Source organism: Telopea speciosissima, chromosome 8 (assembly GCF_018873765.1).
Source record: "Telopea speciosissima isolate NSW1024214 ecotype Mountain lineage chromosome 8, Tspe_v1, whole genome shotgun sequence".
NCBI lineage: Eukaryota > Viridiplantae > Streptophyta > Magnoliopsida > Proteales > Proteaceae > Telopea > Telopea speciosissima.
In genome coordinates, this window is record NC_057923.1 from 58,407,900 (window position 1) to 58,428,172 (window position 20,273).

Consider the following 20,273-nt stretch of genomic DNA (forward strand, 5'->3'; position numbering starts at 1 on the left):
TAATCATGATCACGTGCAACTCAGGCTCAAATTATCGCACTAGTGTTGCGCGCACGTTAGCCAACAACCATATAAAGATTCTCTCTTTTTGGTAAACAAAGATTCTCATATACACTCTCTGAAACGTTTTTTGTTTTTTTAACATTCTGGAATCTGAATTCTGAAATGTAAGGCTCAACTTTTAATTTTTTTGGTAAGAAATGTAAGGCTCAACTTAAAGAACAGCAAATCATCAATAACCGCAGACCCAGATTGAACTATAGAAGCCACACACTGAATAGCCATACAGAGAAGAAAAAGATAACGGCAAAAGGGAAGCTTAGTTCAGGTAAATTAACTATTCCAAATAACCATTGCAATCACTCAATCCGTCAAATTTCATTTTGTTCTTTCCTGCAATCTTCATTTTCTATTTGGATTTTGGGTTTTGGCCTTTGGATGCTATTAGTTGAAGAGTTGAACCCATGTAAGATAACAGTTTTCCTGTTTTCTTTTTAGTTCTTTTAATGGTTATATGTTATAATGTGAATGTATCAGTATAACTCTTTCTGGGTTGTGCTGCTTGTTTTTGTCTGCGAATATTTTCCTTTTCTTTCAATCTGGTGTCTTTCTCTGTCATGTTTTTTCGCTTCTTTTTCTTCCCGTGCGATTGATGTTTTGTCTCTTTATCTGGGAAAGATGGCTAACACCAAGGACATCATCTAATGGAATCATATTTTTCTGTTTGATTGATGAATGGTTTCTAATACATCTACTCAGGAACTTTCTTCATCTTCCTCTGTTTTTCCCATGCTAATATTATCCCTCTTTTGTATATGTAGATGTTTCTTTTAGTTTATTTTGCTAAATATTTTTCTAATTTTCAAATATTTGATTATTGCCAGACATAATATGGAAACTTCTTTTAATTTCCAAGACTTCCCAAGTGAAATATCCATCAAAATGATTCTTTTTAATATTGAGTATTACAGGAAAAAATTGCATCGAAGCAATTACCCATTCTGGTTTTTAACCCGAGCATCTGGCAAGCTATTTTTCACTTTCAAAAAGAGGACATGATGAGGGTGCGATAAGTTATAAGGTTGGGACATGAGGCTTACCACCCTAGCTGGAAACTTATTTAGAATATCTTGTACATAATGTGTGTGTAAGGTTGTCTTCTAATGTTCTCTCTGTGAGAATGAGATGTCATTGAAAGGAAAACTGATTAAGATTGTAGACTTCTTTTGTTTTGAATATGGCAATGTTGGTTCTGTTGATCTTGGAAGGCCTTTTTGTTTCGTTCTTTATTTTTTTAGTTTCTTCAGTTCTTTGCAGGGTTGATGTATCCTGATTCATGTCCATAGAAACAGTTACATGAGGCATGGGATCTCTGTGATTTCACTCCTTCGCAAGAGAGAACCATGGCAGTTCTTCATCAGAACATCTTGGAACACTGTGTGTCTGCCAACTTGCGTAGATTTGCATGATCGTAGTACTGGTCAAGCTCCAAGTCCAGGTCCTTGCTCTATTTCCTCCTGCAAATGACAAATAGTGTATTGCTAGTATCCCATTTAAGATTTATAAATTTTGGTTCATGACATGATTCACATGAACTCATATTACCATTATGTTATTATGTGGCCATCCTTGGTCACAGTAATCCACAGAAAATGAGGTGAGTCAACTGGGACATGCTTTGTGCAAACCATAAAATAGTTGATTTCATGTTTGCTGTCTGATGTCAATGCATTGAGGCTCACAAGCAGCTTTTTGATAAATGTGTGGATATGATTCTTCACTTTGGTACCAATTTAAAGCTATTTAACTTTAGTGATGACTTGAAAAGTGTAGAAGACAATAAAATAACAGTGAAATAGAAAATATGGTTGAAAAATGTAGAAGCCAAGAATAAGTTAAGTAATTTAGAAGACATACCAATTTAACAAGTGAACTCTTAGTGGGGTCATTATATGCGACTGTTAAGAGATCACAACCTACCACTTGACAATATATGGGTGATTTCTCACGTTGAAGTACATGTGGGGGTCCCTATGTGGCAATACATGATGTTGTCCATGTTAAATAGGAAGCTGCAACCATCAAATTCGAGAAATTTTATGCCAAATGAGCAGCCATAGATGCCATTTTATATTATTATATTCATTTCTTACTTTTGCAAGGTCCTCTATCACATGTATCCACCCATGTACAGTCATTTGGCAGGTCATGAATCATGATCTCTTAACTGTCACTACTCAGTAGGCAGAGTGACCAAAATATTAGCACCAGGACCCCTTGACCATTTAATAAATAGAATACACCCAAGGTTAATCAGATTGATATATATCCAAATAATATCATTTTAAAGAAAAAAAAGGTGTCAAACTCTTCAGATAGTGCAACCATGGAATCTTAATTTGTGACTTAGTCACCCACTCTGTTCCACTAATGATATAGTGGAGAATGAAATTTTCCATTATGTGGTAATTGTTGTGACATGTGATTAGCATTTTCCTTGCATGTATTTGTCCAGCACGGGCGCATAGAATTTTTATTATGAAGCTACACTCTTTGTCTCTCTGTTTAACCTCTTTCCTGAACATCACCATTGTCATCATCTATGCATTGTCCAAAATCCAAATTGATGGCAGTCATTTATTTGATGTTCCATTTCACCATTTTCTTTCTTTCCAGTCCTTTCTTGCTATTGCAATCTGTGTTTCCGTCAGCTTTTCCTGTCCAAGTCGAGCTTTTGACAATCTATGTACTCTCACAGGAAGTACTCTCATAGGAAGTGTCTTTCTTTGCTTTTTAGCAGCCTCTTACATTTTGTGTTTACTTTAGGTTTCCTCTGTCAATGAATATGCCTTTCTAGTCTATTCTTAATTTTCTTCTATTAAGGGATTTAGTCAATTGACTAATAAAGATAAGATTTAAGGGTAGGTTAGGAATATAAACAATAGATTACAACATAGGTAGAGAAGATAAAATAACACAACTAGATATCTGAGTAGACGAACCATCAACAAGTATGACTCTAGAAGGGTGATTAACTTTCTGAAATGAAGAAAGTACATGGGAATAACCAGTCATATGAGAAGTGGCACCAAAGTCTATGAATGACCCATGGTGCAGAAGAATAAGAGGCAAGAAGTGCGCCAATACTTGAATGAACGATTGTAGCAGTGGATGTAGAGGCAGATGTCTCTGTTTAATATGCTGAAGTAATTGGTTGAGTTCATCGCATAATGGAGAAACAAACTGACTACCTCCAGAGTTAGAAGCTAGATTGGTGTCCAAGGATGATGCCGTAGTAGAGTTTTGATCAGATGTACTAGTAGAGTAGTAGTAGCAGTAGAAGACAATTGTTGAGCCCACTTAGGTTTACCATGCTTCGCCCAACATGTATCAACAATGTGATTTATCTGACCACAATGAGTAAATTGACACGTACCTTGATCTAGTGACTGTCCTCTGCTGCAACCACTACCATGGCCTCGGCCTCCCCCTGAATCGCGACATCTTCTAGAAAAACTAGTGCTACGGCCACGACCATACTATTTGAAACAAGGGCTGAATTATTTTGAGAAGAGGTCGAGTCAGATTTGGTGAAGGAGGCAAACACAATACGTTGGATCCGACAAAATGCTTCATTCATGGATGTTATCTTCTCGCTGGCATGAACTGGCTTTTCACCAGTTGGAGCTAGAGTCTAAATCAGATAAAAATTTAGCAACCAAGAACTCAACACGTTGAGATTTAAGGACCTCAATATCAGTAGAAAGAGGTTGGTACACATTGAGTTCTTCTCATATGCCTTTCAAGGAACTATAGTAGTCATCAACGGATTTGCCATTCTGTTTGAAGGATAAGAACTTTTCATATAACTCATATACCCTGGACATGTTCTTATCCTGAGAATAGCTTTCTTTGAGGCCATCCTAGACACCCTTACCTGTGATATGAAACAATACATTGGTAGCCACATAAGGCTCTATAATATTCCACAGCCAACATAGTATTATTGCATCTGTTATCCATTCCGGATACTCAACAACAGTAGTAGCAGGGGTTGGCTTAGATCAGATAATCCAGTTCCCGCTTGGCAGTGATATACACCCTAATAGCCTGTGCCTAGAGTAAATAATTTGATGCACCCTTGAGTTTAATGGATGTGATATGGACGTTGACAGAGTCCACAGGGGGTTTTGAATCACCCATTATTGAAGAAGAATACCGGATGTACCAAATAACATAACCAGCAGTCAAATCACAATATATATCAAATAGCAATCCCTGAAGACTGTATAAATATAACCAATAACCACTGGCAGCTACTGATGGGCACATTCTGATCAGAACAACAGGTACCTGAAATATACCGGACCTCTTCTGATCGGTCCCTAGATCTGATCAAATATAGCAAGTAGATAGAGAAGAGAAACCCCACAATATTGAAGTGATTTGATGAAGATGTAATAACCAGCAGTGATATAAAGGAATTTTGAAACCACCAAACCAGAAAATGGGTGATTTCAAATCTCAGAAAACCAGGGTGTCTGATGGACACCAAACCAAAGTTGGGTGGGCCTTTCAGATGGTCCAGCAATTAAACAGATCTGATGGACAGATCTCAAGTAATTTCAGAATTTGTTCTGCGCAGAAAATCCAGAAAAACAGGGTACCGCAGCTTCTTGGAGATTTTTTATTAAAATATATCAGAGGCTTGGATCAACCTCACACTTAGGTCGAAGGACCTAATGAAGGGGGCCTTCAGTGCACTAAAATCTGAAGCAATTCTAATGGACAGATCTGAAATAATTTAGATACCAATTATGTCAGAAAATTCCAGAAAACAGGGTACCGCTGGTCATATAAAATCAAAAAATTCTGCAAGAAACCTCAAACCTGATTAGAGATAACATCACTGACTTGCTGCTGCTCATGATAATTTTCAAATAGTTGATAAAGAGGAGGTAGACCCATCGTCCATGGTGCTCTACACAAAGGGGGTAAAATGGGTGATATATGTAGGAGAAACCTTAGGTTATTTTCATGTAGTTTCAAACTAAGGTTCCATATAGCAGATATGGCAGCATAGTTTGCTGCAAACCAGAAAGGAAAGACCTCAAGGGAGTTTCAAACCAGGAGAAAAAGAATAGGAACTGGTTAACAAGGCTCTGATTCCATGCGGCAATGTATCAAACCTGTAAACCAGCACATATAAGAGAGAGAGAGAGAGAGAGAGAAATGGAGGAGAAGGAAGGAGAAATAAGAAAGGTGAATACGATCATAGTTCCAAGATTCGGTTTCAAGCTTGGTTTCAACCAGGCTCAAAACCAAATTTTTCGACTGCAACCTGGACAATTTTTCCGGCAATTTCCGATCGTGGGTTTCAAGGGCCACATGGACAAATTAGTTCCTGAAACTTGTAGGACACCCTTTTTTTTTTTGGTGAATTAAATATATTACCAAACAAGGGAAAGAAAAGGGGGGGGGGGGGAGAATGCATGGGATTGTGGGGAAAAAAGGGAGAGGGGAGAGCTATACAAAGACTCCAGCCCTACAAGCCCCGAGGAGGCGGGCTAGGAGACTGAAAAGAAACATCAAGGCTCCAAAAAGCAGCAATGTGCCTGTTCCTAGGAGAGTCCACAAGAGTGCCACGGCGAAGCGAGTGCAGCTTGGAGCTGACATCAAAGAAGATGGCTTTCCAAATCTTGTCGAAAGAGCGAGAGTTGGAGGTTCATCTTCTAAGATTTCTCTCCATCCAAATGTGAGAGATAACCGCCCCTAACGCAAGTTTATCTGCTGAGTCACAGATAGTATTACCTGAAAATGTCATATCCAACCAAAGCCACTCTCGGGCGAACGGAAAAGGTCTTCTTCGACGGGGCCAGATGGAAAGAAGGGCTTTTTTTCTAGATGGAGGAGGAGAATGGGCAAGAAAAAGAGATGGTTGACGTCCTCAATACCAGTCCAGCAAAGGATACAAGAGATGGTTCACTATATTTTAGGCCCTCTAAACATAGTGGAACCCTTAGATTTTTAAAAAATCACACCCAAAATGGTAGTTTGACTTTGGACCCTAGATTGGTAGTACGCTGTATACATTCTCTAATATGGCCTATTCCACACAATGTTTAGTACTAGAACACATATAAAGGGTGTACCCAGTGCATGAGGCTCCCGCCACTGCGGGGTCTGGGGAGGGTCATAATGTACGCAGCCTTGCTTTTGTAGGGAGGCTGTTTCTAGACTCGAACCCGTGACTACTTGGTCACAATGGAGCAACCTTTACTGTTCACTAAGGCCAACCTTCAGTACTAGAACACATATAATTCAAGTAAAACAACTTAAATATACATCAGAAATGAATAGATATCAAATTATAAACCATTTCATAAATGATGGATCAAACATTGTTTGTTATAAAGAGTCAATTATATTGGAGTCAACAATACAAGCAACAAGTCACCCTTATGCAAAACGACTAGAATGTTGCTGCTGCTGCCGAACCATCCTTCGATTGTGTCACAAAAACTGGCCATGTCAGAGTATGGCAGAAGAAGCACTCGAAGTCCTCCACATCAGCCCTATTAATGGAATTATCAACGTACTGGAGGTACCCTAACTTAGGGTATGGATCTCTGAATTGTGAGGAACTCGATCGAGAGCCACTTTTACAAGATGGTGCCTGTGGAACTAATTCCTCTACTATGTGACTATGTGAGTACTTGTTCCAACCTTTTACAACAATGATTTGGAAAGCACCAAAACTAAGTTTTCTAAGCTTCTAAGTCAAAACTAGGCGAAATGAACAAAATGTGGTATAAACTTGAGCCAAAGTAACGTTTTGGCCGAAACTTTGGTGAAACAAAAATTTGGACCAAAATTTCGCTGAAACCTTGAAATTTCAGTCAAAACTTGTGCATTTCTCAATAGAGCATTATGTTTTGTTTCTACCCTTTGCGAAACCGAAATATTTTGGTAGGTTTCACAAAATTTTGCTGAAACCTTGTACCATGAATACGATGGAGAGGAAGAAGATGAGCTAGAGCCACGATAAGAAAAATAGTTGAAGTGAGTCCATAGTCTAGCTCCCTATTTATATTATCTCAAGTAATATGATCTTAGTAGGAAACCTACTAAGAGTCTTAGTCAAAGTACAACCTAAGTCTAATTACAATAAAAGTAAAATAACTAAAGACCAAATTACAACTCAACACTACCACTCTACCACATTATCTCACGGTACACACTACCACACGTTTCACTTTAACAGTTTTCATCAGTGATGTTGGTGGCTTACCTCATTGACCAGACCATTGCATGAGAATATTCTTTATCTTGTCAGTTATTCAGATAATCTTGTGTTCCCTTGGATGTGTACTCATTTCTGATTCTACTTTCTTGGTGTTTCATTCATGCCTTTAACATCTTAAGTGAATTGGCATTTGGAATTTCCTTGCAACTTGATTGACAATAGAATGATGTAGTTTCCACTCTAAATTGACTTGTGTTATCATTTTCAAGATCTTGGCCATGGCGTCATGATGCAGATCGATCAGGGGTCTGATGGATCTGATTGGCCTGCGGATAATGGGCCCACTGATGAGATAGGACGAGAAGATTCAGATCTGATGGTTAAGATTGCTAAGGTCTTGCGGTTGATATGGTCAGATCTGAATCTAGATCTAATGGTCAGTATTTAAGATGGAATAAAAAAGATCTTAACAATGAACTTCCATAATGAAAATCAGAAAGTAAGTTCCATATAATTGAATTTGGGAGAGAGAAGAGTACAACAATACAGCTTGCAAGTAAGTGAGAGGAAAGAAAATGGGTGTCATCGATGGGTTGACTGATGCAAGGGAAGCGAGAAAATATTTCCTAGAAAATAAGATCTGAAACTAGAACAATGGACAGATTTGAGTGAGAAGACAAGAAGGGGGAGAACTACTAGCCGTGAGAGGAAAAGAGAGAAGATAACGAGAGGGTGAGAGAGAGAGGAATGGTTAAGAGGAAGGAGAGAGAATCCTCACCAAATTGAGACAAGGGAGAGGAGAGAGAAAATCAAGCCCCATTCTTTTGTAACAAACCAAAAGAATCAATTTTTCATTCAACTAACTTCATCATCATAGTGGGTGATTACATCTATTTAAAGAAAAAAAATAAAAGATATTTTCTAAATCTAGGACTTGACAGCTAAACTAGTTTCCTAGCAAGCAACTCAACTACTAATATAATGTAGTACTTAAAAATCTGAAAACTCCTAACCAACTTTCCTAATAAGGACTCTAGTTGCCTAACATTACTATAAATAAGATAAAATCACTCTAGATATGGGACCTGTAAATATCCAGCCTAAAAAGCTTGAACTATTGGGTGGAGCGACTCACAGGTATATGAGGGGATGGAAGGCCTCAGGGGTAACTGACGTGGAACTATTCTTCCAACACTCACCCTCACGTGTAGATAGGACAGAACTGCGTACACATGCATGGATGAATGAAGGCAGGTCTGGAGACACCTGCAGTAGGACTGGAGAAAACCCTCTTTGATACCATTAATCCCAAAAGCTCGAATTATTGGGTAGAGGGACTCATGTATATGAGGGAAGGGAGGCCTTAGGGGTAACGATGTGGGACTATTCTTCCAACACTCACCCTCACGTGTAGGTAGGACGGAACTGCATACACGTGCACTATTCTTCCAACAGGGCCCACCAATAAATTTATTTTTTGTGCACCCCTTAAGATCCTCACTTTTGGGCTTTATTTTACAGCCAATTACAATAATAAGGACTACAAACTAAGACCCAACCCAAACCATTACAAAAACCTGGTCCAAATTTAAAGCTGGTCTGCATTACTTCATAGCCACTTTTTTGAATTCCAAGCAAATAATTTAGCAAGGTTTTTTTTTATTGAAGAAATCACAGTGAAAACTTGTTTGCCTTCACAAAATGGTGATAAAATTTGTTACTTCTACTGTACTTCATGTAATGGTTGATTAGTGCAGTGATGTGTTTTGAAGATATCTTGGTATTTTTCATGCTTTCCAGTCTTATTCTATTTTCATTCTGGTTATTGTATTTGCAGAACTCATTCTTCAGTTTCAGTCTGTATCATCTCCCTTCACCTTTGAAGTTCTGAACTTGCAGGTTTGAGATATAAAAAGTGATCGTTTCAAGTCATCAAGAAAATGAGAAGTGATGAAGTTGCAGAAAGAAACTTGCAAGGCTTGCCTCTACCTTCTTATGAAACTGCTATGGAAGCACTTTCCTCTCTCATTTATCGTGAGAAGCGTGGAGATAGATCAAGTATAGATGGAACAACTTCAGGTAGATATAGCAAGTTGCAGAGGATGCGTATTTATCTTAAGGTAAATGCAATTAATTGTTGTGACTGTTAGTTGCAAGTGTTTCCTGTTAGGACTTAGGACAAGTACCAATTTGTTCATGATTTCTATAAGACTAGGATGGGATTGGATTATAGGGTAGAGTTTGCTGTTTTGTTGACTTGCCATTGTCTTTTGAACTTTTTCGTGACAAGAAAAGTTTAGCATAGCTCATAAGAAGTTCTAGTGTTTGTACTGAGCTTCATCCACCCCCTCACCCCTGAAGAGTGCAAGAACAAGTTGCCCATGTGGAGTAATTGTGAATTAGTTTCTTAATCCAAAATATTTAGTGTTACCTAATAACTTCCAATTACCAGGTTCAGTACATCAGTTTATTGACTTTGTAAGATTTCTGAGGATTCTTTCAGGTGTTAGATGCACTTAGACTATTAAGTGATACTCCAAGTAAGATATGTTCTTAAGTTGGTTTGTGTTTAACTCTGAAAGCAAATCTATGACACGTTTAGGAACATATCTATTTTACAAAGTGTCGACTCCTCCATGTGAAGTGCTTGTTAGAGTTCATGTAGTAAGGTATTATGGGTACTTGGATATACTTTGTTATAAGATTGTATTTTTCCTCTTTTACCTCTCTAGGTGCTCTTATGTTAGTAAATATAGGGTAGAGAAATTGATTGTCTCCCCAAGTATTCCACACACTCTACTTTCCCTCTTCTCCTCTCCACTTCTCTCGTCTTATTCTTATCTTATTTTCTTTTATTACTTTAAACTTGGTATCAAAGCTGGTTTGAGAGTCGACCAGCAACTTGTCTCTCCATTGTCCTTTTTTTTTTTTTTTGGAATCCTAGAAGAGTAAAGGGCTCCCATAGAGGCTACACCATGTGAGAAGATTTGTTTGAGCTGTTCAGCCATCAACTAGAAGACACATTGATAAAGATTTGCAGCTATAGAGTCAGACTTATGAGCAAGAAAGCCAAAACAGGGGTACCGCCAGCCCTATGGTGTTAGCTCTTTTCTCTCTCCTTGAGGATCTGTTGAAGTTGAGACCAGGTTTATTGGAGTCGCCCAAGGGTCTCCTTTCAACCCCTCATGGCTTCGGTCGCAGAAGTTCTGAGTTGTGAATTTGCAACTTGTTTTCCTAACATTACATAGTACTGTCGGATTCCGTCTTCTTTGTTGTTCTTTCATCTTGAATGCTATCTTTGATGCAATCTAGTGCTGTTAGTGGAGTTATCCTATTTGGGACTCGTAAGCTGTAATAGGATGAGCCCACACCTTGAAAGGTGCCTTTGATTCAAGTTTCTTCAAGTTTTGTGGTTGGTTTACTTGTTGGGATTTTTTCTATGAGCACTGGGAAGGAGTGTCTGGGTAGAGTGTGTACTCCTCATCTGGTTTGGGTATCCAACCACCTTTCCAAATGTGTTTTCACATAATATCGGAGGTCATTGGACCTATGGAAGCCTCTGGTAGTTCGAGTAGTGCCACCCCAATCTGATTGCCTTTAAAATGCCCAACACCCAAATATCCAATGTTAAGTTGGACAACACCAACTATTTGGATTGGGCTTACTCCCTGAAGCTATCTCGACGAAGTCGGGGGAATTTAGGTTACATCGCTGGTACTATAAAGGCTTCTTATTCAAGTGATCCAACATATCAGAAATGGGAGACGGAGAACTCAACTGTTATCACTTGGTTGATTATTTCTATGAAACCTGAGATTGGTAGGAGGTTTATGCGAAAGGAGAAACAAGGATATTCAACTTAGTGTCTCTAAGACTTTTGACCAAGTGGGTGACTTGGCTAAGGTCTACCAACTCAAGAAGATTATCACAATGAAGTAGGGAGACACGACTATCTCCGAGTATTATACATAATTGCTGGCCTCTGGGAGGAGTATGATCACTATGGGGACCTCCATCTGTCCAATCTTGATGATGAGGTGAAGGTCTATAGAACATTTGAGACGAAGCGTGTCTTGATTCTCCTTGGTGGGATGAACCAGGAATATAAACCAATCTAGGTTCAAATCTTGGGCCGATCACCTCTTCCATCTTTAGATGAAGTGTGTGGAGTTGCAAAGCGAAGAAACTAGAAGAGTGGCCATGGAAACTGCACAATCTCTTGATTCTTGCCTTTAGTTCACAAAGGAGTTGGCGTGGTGGAGGATGACGCCAAGGTTCAGGTTGTGGGGATGACAAAGATAGACTCATATGTGACCACTGTGGCAAACCCAAAAACATTAGGGAAACTTGCTGGGAACTTCATGGCCATCCCTCTAGACCTACTCCTGTTGGTATACAAGGTGGCAGAAGAGGGGGTGCCAAAGGACACTCTGGCCTACAGGCGGACAATTGTTTGATTTGTTCCCTCACAAGGGAAGATCTTGATGTTTTTCGATGAGTTATGTCACAGTTGGGTGGGTCCTCTCCTATAGCGACCGTGTCAGGTTCTTTGGCCTCAGCCTTGCAGGCTACTACCTCAGTACCTTCCTCCTCTTGGGTCATTGATTCTGGAGCTACTGATCACAGGACTGGTATGTCTTAGTATTATGACTCATATTTTGTCTGCTTCGGTAGAGATAAGGTTAGAGTTGCCGATGGTTCACTTTCCTCTATCTCTTGTAAGGGTAGTGTATAGGGTATCTCTTCTATTTCTCTTGACTCTGTTCTCCATGTTCCCAATTTTCCCACTAACCTCCTTGTGAGTTACTTAACCAAATCCTTAAATTGTTGTGGCACCTTCTTTCCTTCTCATTGTCTTTTTCTAGACAAAGAAGATTATTGGCAATGGATGTGAGAGAAAAGGGCTTTATCTTCTTTAACCTAGGCCATCTTTTTTTACAACAACTCAGTCATATGTGTGTGAGCATAGTGACAACAACATAACTGATTCTGTGATTCTTTGGCATCAGCGTTTAGGCCATCCCTCTTTTGCTGTTGTGAAAAAACAATTGCCACACTTATTTTCTTCTTTATTTGGTTATCGCTATTTCATTTCATTTGTTGATTACTCCCATGCCACGTGGATTTTTTTTTTGTTGAAACACAAAAGTGATGTTTATGATGCTTTTAAAAATTTCTACCAGTTGATTTGTACTCAATTTGATACTAGACTCAAAATCGTTCGCTTTGATCGAGAGGGAGAGTATATATATGGTGGGCTCCAAAACTTTCTTACCGATAATAGCATTGTCCATCAGCTTTTTTTTTTTTGTGTTGACATACCCCTATAAAATGGGGTGGCTGAGCGAAAAAATCACCACTTATTGGAAGTCACTGGGAGCCTACAATTTGGTATGCATGTCTCTAAGACTTTTTGGTTTGACAGCTATACTTACTAGTTACTGCTGTCTTCTTGATGAATAGTATGCCATTCAGTATCCTTGTTTTCAAATCTTCTTTAGAAATTTTGTCCCTCCCCGTGTTGCTGCCTTCTCTCTTCCTCCTAAAGTGTTTGGGTGTGTGTGCTATGTGTTAATAAGTCTGCTCGGACTAAACTTGATCCTAAGGCCCTTAAATGTATTTTTCTTGGTTATATCCCTTCTATGAAAGGTTACAAGTGCTACTATCCATCCTCCAGAAGGTGGCTTCTCTCCAAAGATGTCACTTTTTTTGAATCTGTGCCCTTCTTTATTCCTCACCTGCTTCCTCTTCAGGGGGAGAATAGTGAAGAGGCTGCTATTGTAGTTCACCCCTTTCAATTTTTTCCTATTCCTCCATTTCTTTTTGTTGTGGGGAAACACAATGGTGTGGATGATGTTGATGTATTAACCATTCAGGGGGAGTTGGTACTGAAAGGGAACCTAGCATTGAGAAGGTTGACAAGGAGAGGGAGTTACTTGTATATAAAAGAAGGGAAAGGAAGACCAACCAGTATCCTCTTTGGACCCTTATCCTAAGCTCCACCCTCTCGAGTCAAGTTATACTCCTTCCCTTCCTTCTGAGTTAGATCTCCCTATTGTTGTTCGAAAAGGAATGAGAGCTTGTACTAATCCCATAACCAATTTTATTTCCTATGATGCTCTCTCTTCTACAGGTGTTGCTTTCTCAGTTTCTCTTTTCTCAACTCTGATTCTCTTGAGGCCATATTTGATCTAAAGTGGAAGGAAGCTATGAGTGAGGATATGATGGCCCTTAAGAACTGTACTTGTAAGCTTGTTGATCTTTTAAAAGGAAGAGTTTTGGTTGGATGTAGATGGGTCTACTCAATCAAGTACCGATCAGATGGCACTACTGAGAGATATAAGCTAGATTGGTGGTCAAAGAATATAGTCAGATGTAAGGAATTGACTATCATGAGACATTTGCCTCTGTAGCTAAGCACAATTCTATAAGAGTTCTCTTATCATATCATTGGCGGCCAATAGAGACTAACCATTGTTTCGGTTGGATGTGAAGAATGCATTCCTCCATGGTGACTTGGAAGAGGAAGTGTATATGCAAACCCTACCAGGCTTCAAGTTTCCCTCTGCTGAAGGGAAAATGTGTCTTCTCAAGAAAGCTGTATATGGCCTCAAATAGTCCCCGGAGGCTTTGTTTGAGAGGTTTAGACAAGCCATTATGAAGAATGAATACACCACGAGTTAAGATGACCATACTCTATTTACCCGACGAGGTGATGGTACCATCACAACTTTAATTGTCTATGTGGATGACATTGTGGTGATCAGAAATGACCGGGAGGAGATGAAAACACTTAAGTCTTTTTTAGTCTAACCGTTTGAGATTAAAAATCTTGGACACTTGAAATATTTCTTGGGAATTGAAGTGTCAAGGTCACAGAAGGGGATAAATATCTGTCAGAGGAAGTTTGTGTAGGATTTGTTCAAGAGTCAGATTTGTTGGGCTACAAACCAGCAAGCTCACTTATTGATCAAAATCATAAGTTAGTTGAAGACTATGGACCGTCCCTAATTGATGCAGGGAAGTACCAGAGGTTAGTGGGGGAAGTTGATCTAACTTTCTCTAACTCGCCTTGATATTACTTATGCGGTTGGGATAGTGAGTCAGTTTATGCATGCTCCCGAGTGTGGGCATTTGAATGTTGTGTATTGCATCCTCAGGTACTTGAAGCCCAGCCCAGGAAAAGGGCTATTGTACATTAGATACAACCATTTGAGGATTGAAGGCTACACTGATGCTGATTGACCAAGATTAGTTTCTGACAGAAAATCTACATCAGAATATTGCACATTTGTTGGTGTTAACTTTTTTTTGGGTGAATAAAATAATTAAATTACTAAAGGGGAACAAGATTACAAGAGCCCCTTAGGGGCAGCAACAAAAACAGTCAGCACCAAACCAAGCCCACAGCTAAGGGGAGCCTGGGCCAACAAAAGAAATAGAAGGGAGACCTCAGGATACAACAATGAGCTTGTTCCTTAGGGTGTCAGGGCAAGAAGAGGGAGGGGCTGACGACAATTTCACTTTAATTTCAAAAGAAATGGAATCTCAAATCTGTTGATGAGACCGAGAGTTGGAGGTCCATTTCCTGATATTACGCTCTATCCAAATATGATTGATAGTAGCACAAAAAGCCATCTTTCCAACCGTGTCACAGATAGAGGAGCTTGCAAATGTCGTATCAATCCAAATCCACTCACGAGAGAAAGGGAGAATTCTTCTAGGGTTTGGCCAGCATTTGGACAAAATGCCTTTCCAAATGGCAGCCGAGGTAGGGCAGCCGAAGAAGAGGTGATCAGAGTCTTCCACATTGTTCCAGTAGAGGGAGCACGAGGGAGAGACTGAGATCTGGTTATGGCGAAGGAAAGATTGGGTTGGAAGGCAGTTGGTGAAGACCCTCCAGGCCATGAAGCAATGGCGGGGAATGTGATGCTTGTGGAATTCCGTGAATACTGGCTTGATCCAAGTGATCATAGCCCAGCCTTTATTTATAATATTGAAATCATATGACAAGAATACAACTAAGCAATGTGGGACTAAAACCCATATTACAACACTCCCCCTCAAGTTGGTGCATACATATCAAACATGCCCAACTTGCTAATTATAGGAAAAAATAACTTAGGACTGATTCCTTTGGTGAGGATATCAGCCAGCTGATCACTAGACTGAATAAATGGGATACAGATTAGCCCTTGTTCCAACTTTTCTTTGATAAAATGCCGGTCAATCTCAACATGTTTGGTACGATCATGTTGAAGCGGATTGTGTGCAATGCTGATTGCGGACTTGCTATCACAATAGAGTCGCATAGGAAGATCAGTAACCATCCCCAAATCTTGAAGAAGCCCCTTGAGCCAAAGAGGTTCACAAATACCTTGGGCCATAGCTCGGAACTCAGCTTCAGCACTAGATCGAGCTACAACAGCTTGCTTTTTGCTTCTCCAAGTAGTTAGGTTTCCTCCAACAAATGTGCAATACCCGGATGTGGATTTCCTATCATCAGGACTGCCAGCCCAATCTGCATCAGTGTATGCTTCTATCCAGAGGTGGCTATGAGGAGAGAACAAGATCCTTTCCAGGAGATGACTTAAGGTAACGGAGAATTCTATACGCTGCTTCCAAGTGAGAAGAGTGAGGATCATACATGTATTGACTGACAAGGCTTACAACAAATGTGATATTCGGCCGAGTATGTGAGAGGTAGATTAATCGGCCAACTAACTTCTGATAACTGCCTTTGTCCACCGGGTCGCCGTCCTTACTCTTCAAATATGTGTTGGGCTCAAGGGGGGTATCTGCTGGTTTACACCCAAGCATCCCTGTCTCTTGTAACAAATCTAAGGTATATTTCCTTTGAGAGAGATATGCCCTTAGCTGAATAGGCAACCTCAATCCCTAAGAAATACCTTAGTCTACCCAATTCCTTGACTTCAAACTCGGTGCCCAAATAAGCCTTCAACTTCTGTATTTCTTGTGCATCACTGCCTATGATCACTATATCATCAACATAGACAATCAGCATTGTCACTTGCTGTCCTACCTTCTTCACAAACGACGTATGATCAACATTGCTCTGCTTGTACCCATAAGCAATCATAGCCTTATGGAACCGGCCAAACTAAGCCCTAAGTGACTGTTTCAGACCATACAGGGCCTTCTTCAGTTTACATACCTTTCCCTGAGTTTTTGAAGAAGTAAAACTAGGAGGTATCTCCATGTAGACATCTTCTTCCAGATCTCCATGCAAGAAGGCATTCTTCACATCAAGTTGCTGGAGTTCCCATCCTCGATTCACAGCACAAGAGATAATACCCCGTACAGTATTCATCTTTGCTATAGGAGCAAAGGTCTCTTGGTAGTCAATACCTTAGGTTTGAGTAAACCCTTTGGCAACAAGCCTCGCCTTGTATCTCTCCACTGAGCCATCAGCCTTGTGCTTCACTACAAAGACCCATTTGCAACCAACAGGTCTTTTTCCAGGTGGAGGACTCACCAAATCCCAGGTCTGATTTTTTTCAAGGGCATGCATCTCTTCATTCATTGCATCCTTCCATTTCTGTTCGGCTATAGCCTCCTGCCAGTTGTTAGGGACGGAAACAGTGGATAAAGAAGCTATGATGGCGTGGAAAGCAGGAGTTAGTGAGTTATATGACACAAAGTTGGAAATAGGGTGCAATGTACAACTTCTTTTTGATTTCCGAACAGTAATGGGTAAATCAAGACTGGGATCAATATGGGGCTTACCAGAAATCTGACTAGGAGCAAGACTTGGAGCAGGAGCAGATGCTGATTGAGTAGGATCAGTGGTGGTGGTCTCTTTGTATAGAGGGCCGTCTAGAGGAAAATCAGTTTCCCGATTGTACACAATTTTCTTGTTGTAGCTGTCCCACTTCTTGTTCTTGACTAGTAACCCCTTCTTCGAATTCAACAGAGGTATCCTCTATAGTAGGTATTTCAATATCTAGAGGAGCAATCAGCGGGACCTCTTCACCACTAATAATCTCCCCCTGCAGAGGTTCCGGCTGTTTAAAGTAAGCTTTAGACTCCCGGAACACTACATCCATAGTGACAAACACTTTCCGGGTTGAAGGATGATAGCATTTATATCCTTTCTGGGTAGCAGAATAACCAAGAAATATGCATCGCAGTCCCTTGGGATCAAATTTTCCTTGTACATGATGATTCTTGGCAAACATGACACAGCCAAAGACTTTGGGAGACACAACAACGGTTGATTTCCCGCAGAGCACATCCAAGGGGCAGCGACCATCCAAAACACGGGAGGGAAGCCGATTGATAAGATATGTAGCTGTAAGAACATCATCCCAAAAGCGAGGAGGAACAACCATAGTGAACATAAGAGAACGAGCAACCCCCAGAAGATGGCGGTTCTTGCGTTCAGCCACCCCGTTTTGAGCAGGAGTGTCAACGCAAGAGGTTTGGCGAATGATCCCATGGCTGTCCAAATAAGACCGAAAGGCACCGTCCTTATACTCCTTTCCATTATCGGACCTGAGAATCTTGACCTTGGCATCGAACTGTGTCTCGACCATCTTATGAAATAAAGTGAAACAGGTAAAGACGTCACTCTTACTATGCGTCAAATATACCCAAGTCGTCCGACTGAAACAATCAATGAAAGTGACAAACCATCGAAATCCAGAGCTAGACACACAACGGGCAGAGCCCCATACATCAGAATGTATCAAACCAAAAGGATGCAAGCTTCTATTGTCAGAAATTGGAAAAATGCTTCGAGTTTGCTTTGCCAAAGTGCAAGCATCACAAGAAAAATTATGTTTATTACATCTCTTCACCAAACTAGGAAATAAAGCGGACAGAACACTAAACCGTGGATGGCCCAAACGACGATGCCAATTATTTAATTCAAAGAGTGCAGAATCAAAATCAGAAGATACAGGCTTAGATGTCAAAGCTGCCCGGGAACCATCAAGCACGTACAGACCACCAACCACCTTACCACATGCAATCATATAGTCCATTTCCAAGTCCTGAAATGAACAATGGGTTGGAAAAAATGTTACTTTGCAGTTTAGATGCTTAGTTATGCTACTAATGGAAAGCAAATTAGTAGTAAACTTCGGAACATGTAATACAGATGAAAGCGTAAGAGATGAAGAACACTGCACAGATCCCTTTCCTGAGATAGGAGAAAGAGACCCATCAGCAACTCGAACCTTACTATGACCAGATAAAGGAAAATAAGTGGAATAAAAAGAGGAAAAACCGGTCAAATGGTCGGTTGCCCCTGAGTCAATTACCCAAGAATCGGGCATGACCGAGGTGCAATTCCCACAAAATGAAATACCTGTGGAAGAAGGTGTATTGGGATTAAGAGGCAGAGATAGAGCCGAGGCAGCCATGGAAGGAGATACAGATGTCAAGGAAGACGAGTCCAAACGAGTCACCATATCCCGCAAATTTTGCAAATCCTCCATAACCTGTGACAGAGAATGATCAGGCTGATCCTCAGTAGTTGCCTGATGAGCACGGGTATTATTGGATCGATTGGAACCACCCCTACCACGGCCACAAGTGTCTGCAGGGCGATCATGAAGTTTCCAACAGCGGTCCATCGTATGCCATTCCTTCCCACAGTAATCGCATTTAATGGGAGGGCGATCACCAGATGACGGATCAGTGCTAGCAGAACAGGAAGAGCCCCCACGGACAGACTGTGACCCAGAAATAAGAACCGATCTCTCCTGAGTAACTAGGTGAACCATGGCTGTTCATCGACTGTCCTCAGCCGAAAGGATCGCATAGGCCTGTTAAAGAGTGGGGAGAGGTTCCCGATTCAAAATATTTGACCGGATATGATCAAACTCAATATTCAGCCCTGCGAAGAAATCAAAGACGCGTAAACCGTCTTCCTACTTGCGGTAGGCCGTGGCATCAACATCGGTGGTGGCAGTGAAGGTACCCAGAAAATCCAACTGTTGCCACATTGTACACATGGTATTGTAATACTGAGAAAGTGTTAACTCCATTTGTTTGGTAGAATGAATTTTTTGATGGAGTTCATGGCATTGGGCAACATTCCCAACTTGAGAATACGTGTCTTTGGCTGTCTTCCATATTTTCGCAGCCGAGTTAAGAAGAAGGTACCGCCCAACAATCTCTTGGTCCATGGAATTAACCAGATATGACATGACCAAGAAATTAAAATTCATCTAGTGATCCTGTGCAGAACCAGTCTCTGTAGGCCTGACCGTGGCGCCCATAGTGTAGCCAGACAAGCCACGGGAACCAATCGCAAATAAACAGGAACGAGACCACATAAGATAATTGCTTCCATTTAACTTGATGGTGTTCACAGGAAACGGAATAAAATCACGTTGTAACGAACCATCAGATCCAAAAGAAGCAGAGATGATCTCCGAAGCGTTAGGCATGGTGGTTGGAAAAAAGCGCAGAATTCAAAAACAAGGCCTCCAAAAATAATTAAATCATACGGAGGGAAAAAAAAGACCCTTGGCGGGAGTCAACTCACCACCAAGGGTGGGAAAAAAATAACAGCAAGGTGAGGGAGACCCTCTCGCGAGAAAGAAAGGAAGGCGAGAGGTGGGGGGTGGCTGGCGGTGGAGGCAGAAGATGGGGAGTGGCCCTGGGAGGGCTGGCGGTAGTGGCGGAAGGGGTGGGAGGGCTTGGCGGGAGAAAAAAAGGGCCAATGGAGGTGGTGGAGGGTTGGCGGAAGTGGAGGAGGCTAGCGGTGATGGCTGGCCTTAGGGCAGAAACACGAAGGAGAAGAGAGAGAAAAAAGAAAAAAAGGAAAAAAAAAAATAATTCCCATATCCTCAGAATATTTTTGGCTCTGATGCCATGTGGAATTCCGTGAATACTGGCTTGATCCAAGTGATCATAGCCCAGCCTTTATTTATAATATTGAAATCATATGACAAGAATACAACTAAGCTATGTGGGACTAAAACCCATATTACAACATGGTATCAGAGCCAAAAATATTCCGGGGATATGGGAATTAATTTTTTTTTTCCTTTTT

The 20,273-nt window shown here is 40.6% G+C and overlaps 1 protein-coding gene across 2 annotated transcripts in view; it reads left to right on the plus strand.

Moving 5' to 3' along the window:
- The first annotated feature begins 1,356 nt into the window (after window positions 1-1,356).
- LOC122670477 (folylpolyglutamate synthase-like) overlaps window positions 1,357-20,273 on the plus strand; it is an 80,060-nt gene continuing 61,143 nt past the window's right edge. The window contains exons 1-2 of one of the 2 annotated variants that reach the window (XM_043867366.1): window positions 1,357-1,498; window positions 9,146-9,366. In XM_043867366.1, coding sequence (XP_043723301.1) covers window positions 9,187-9,366 — 180 coding nt within the window. In that variant the 5' untranslated portion in view covers window positions 1,357-1,498; window positions 9,146-9,186. The remainder of the gene's footprint in view (window positions 1,499-9,145; window positions 9,367-20,273) is intronic. The other variant, XM_043867367.1, reaches the window with a different exon arrangement.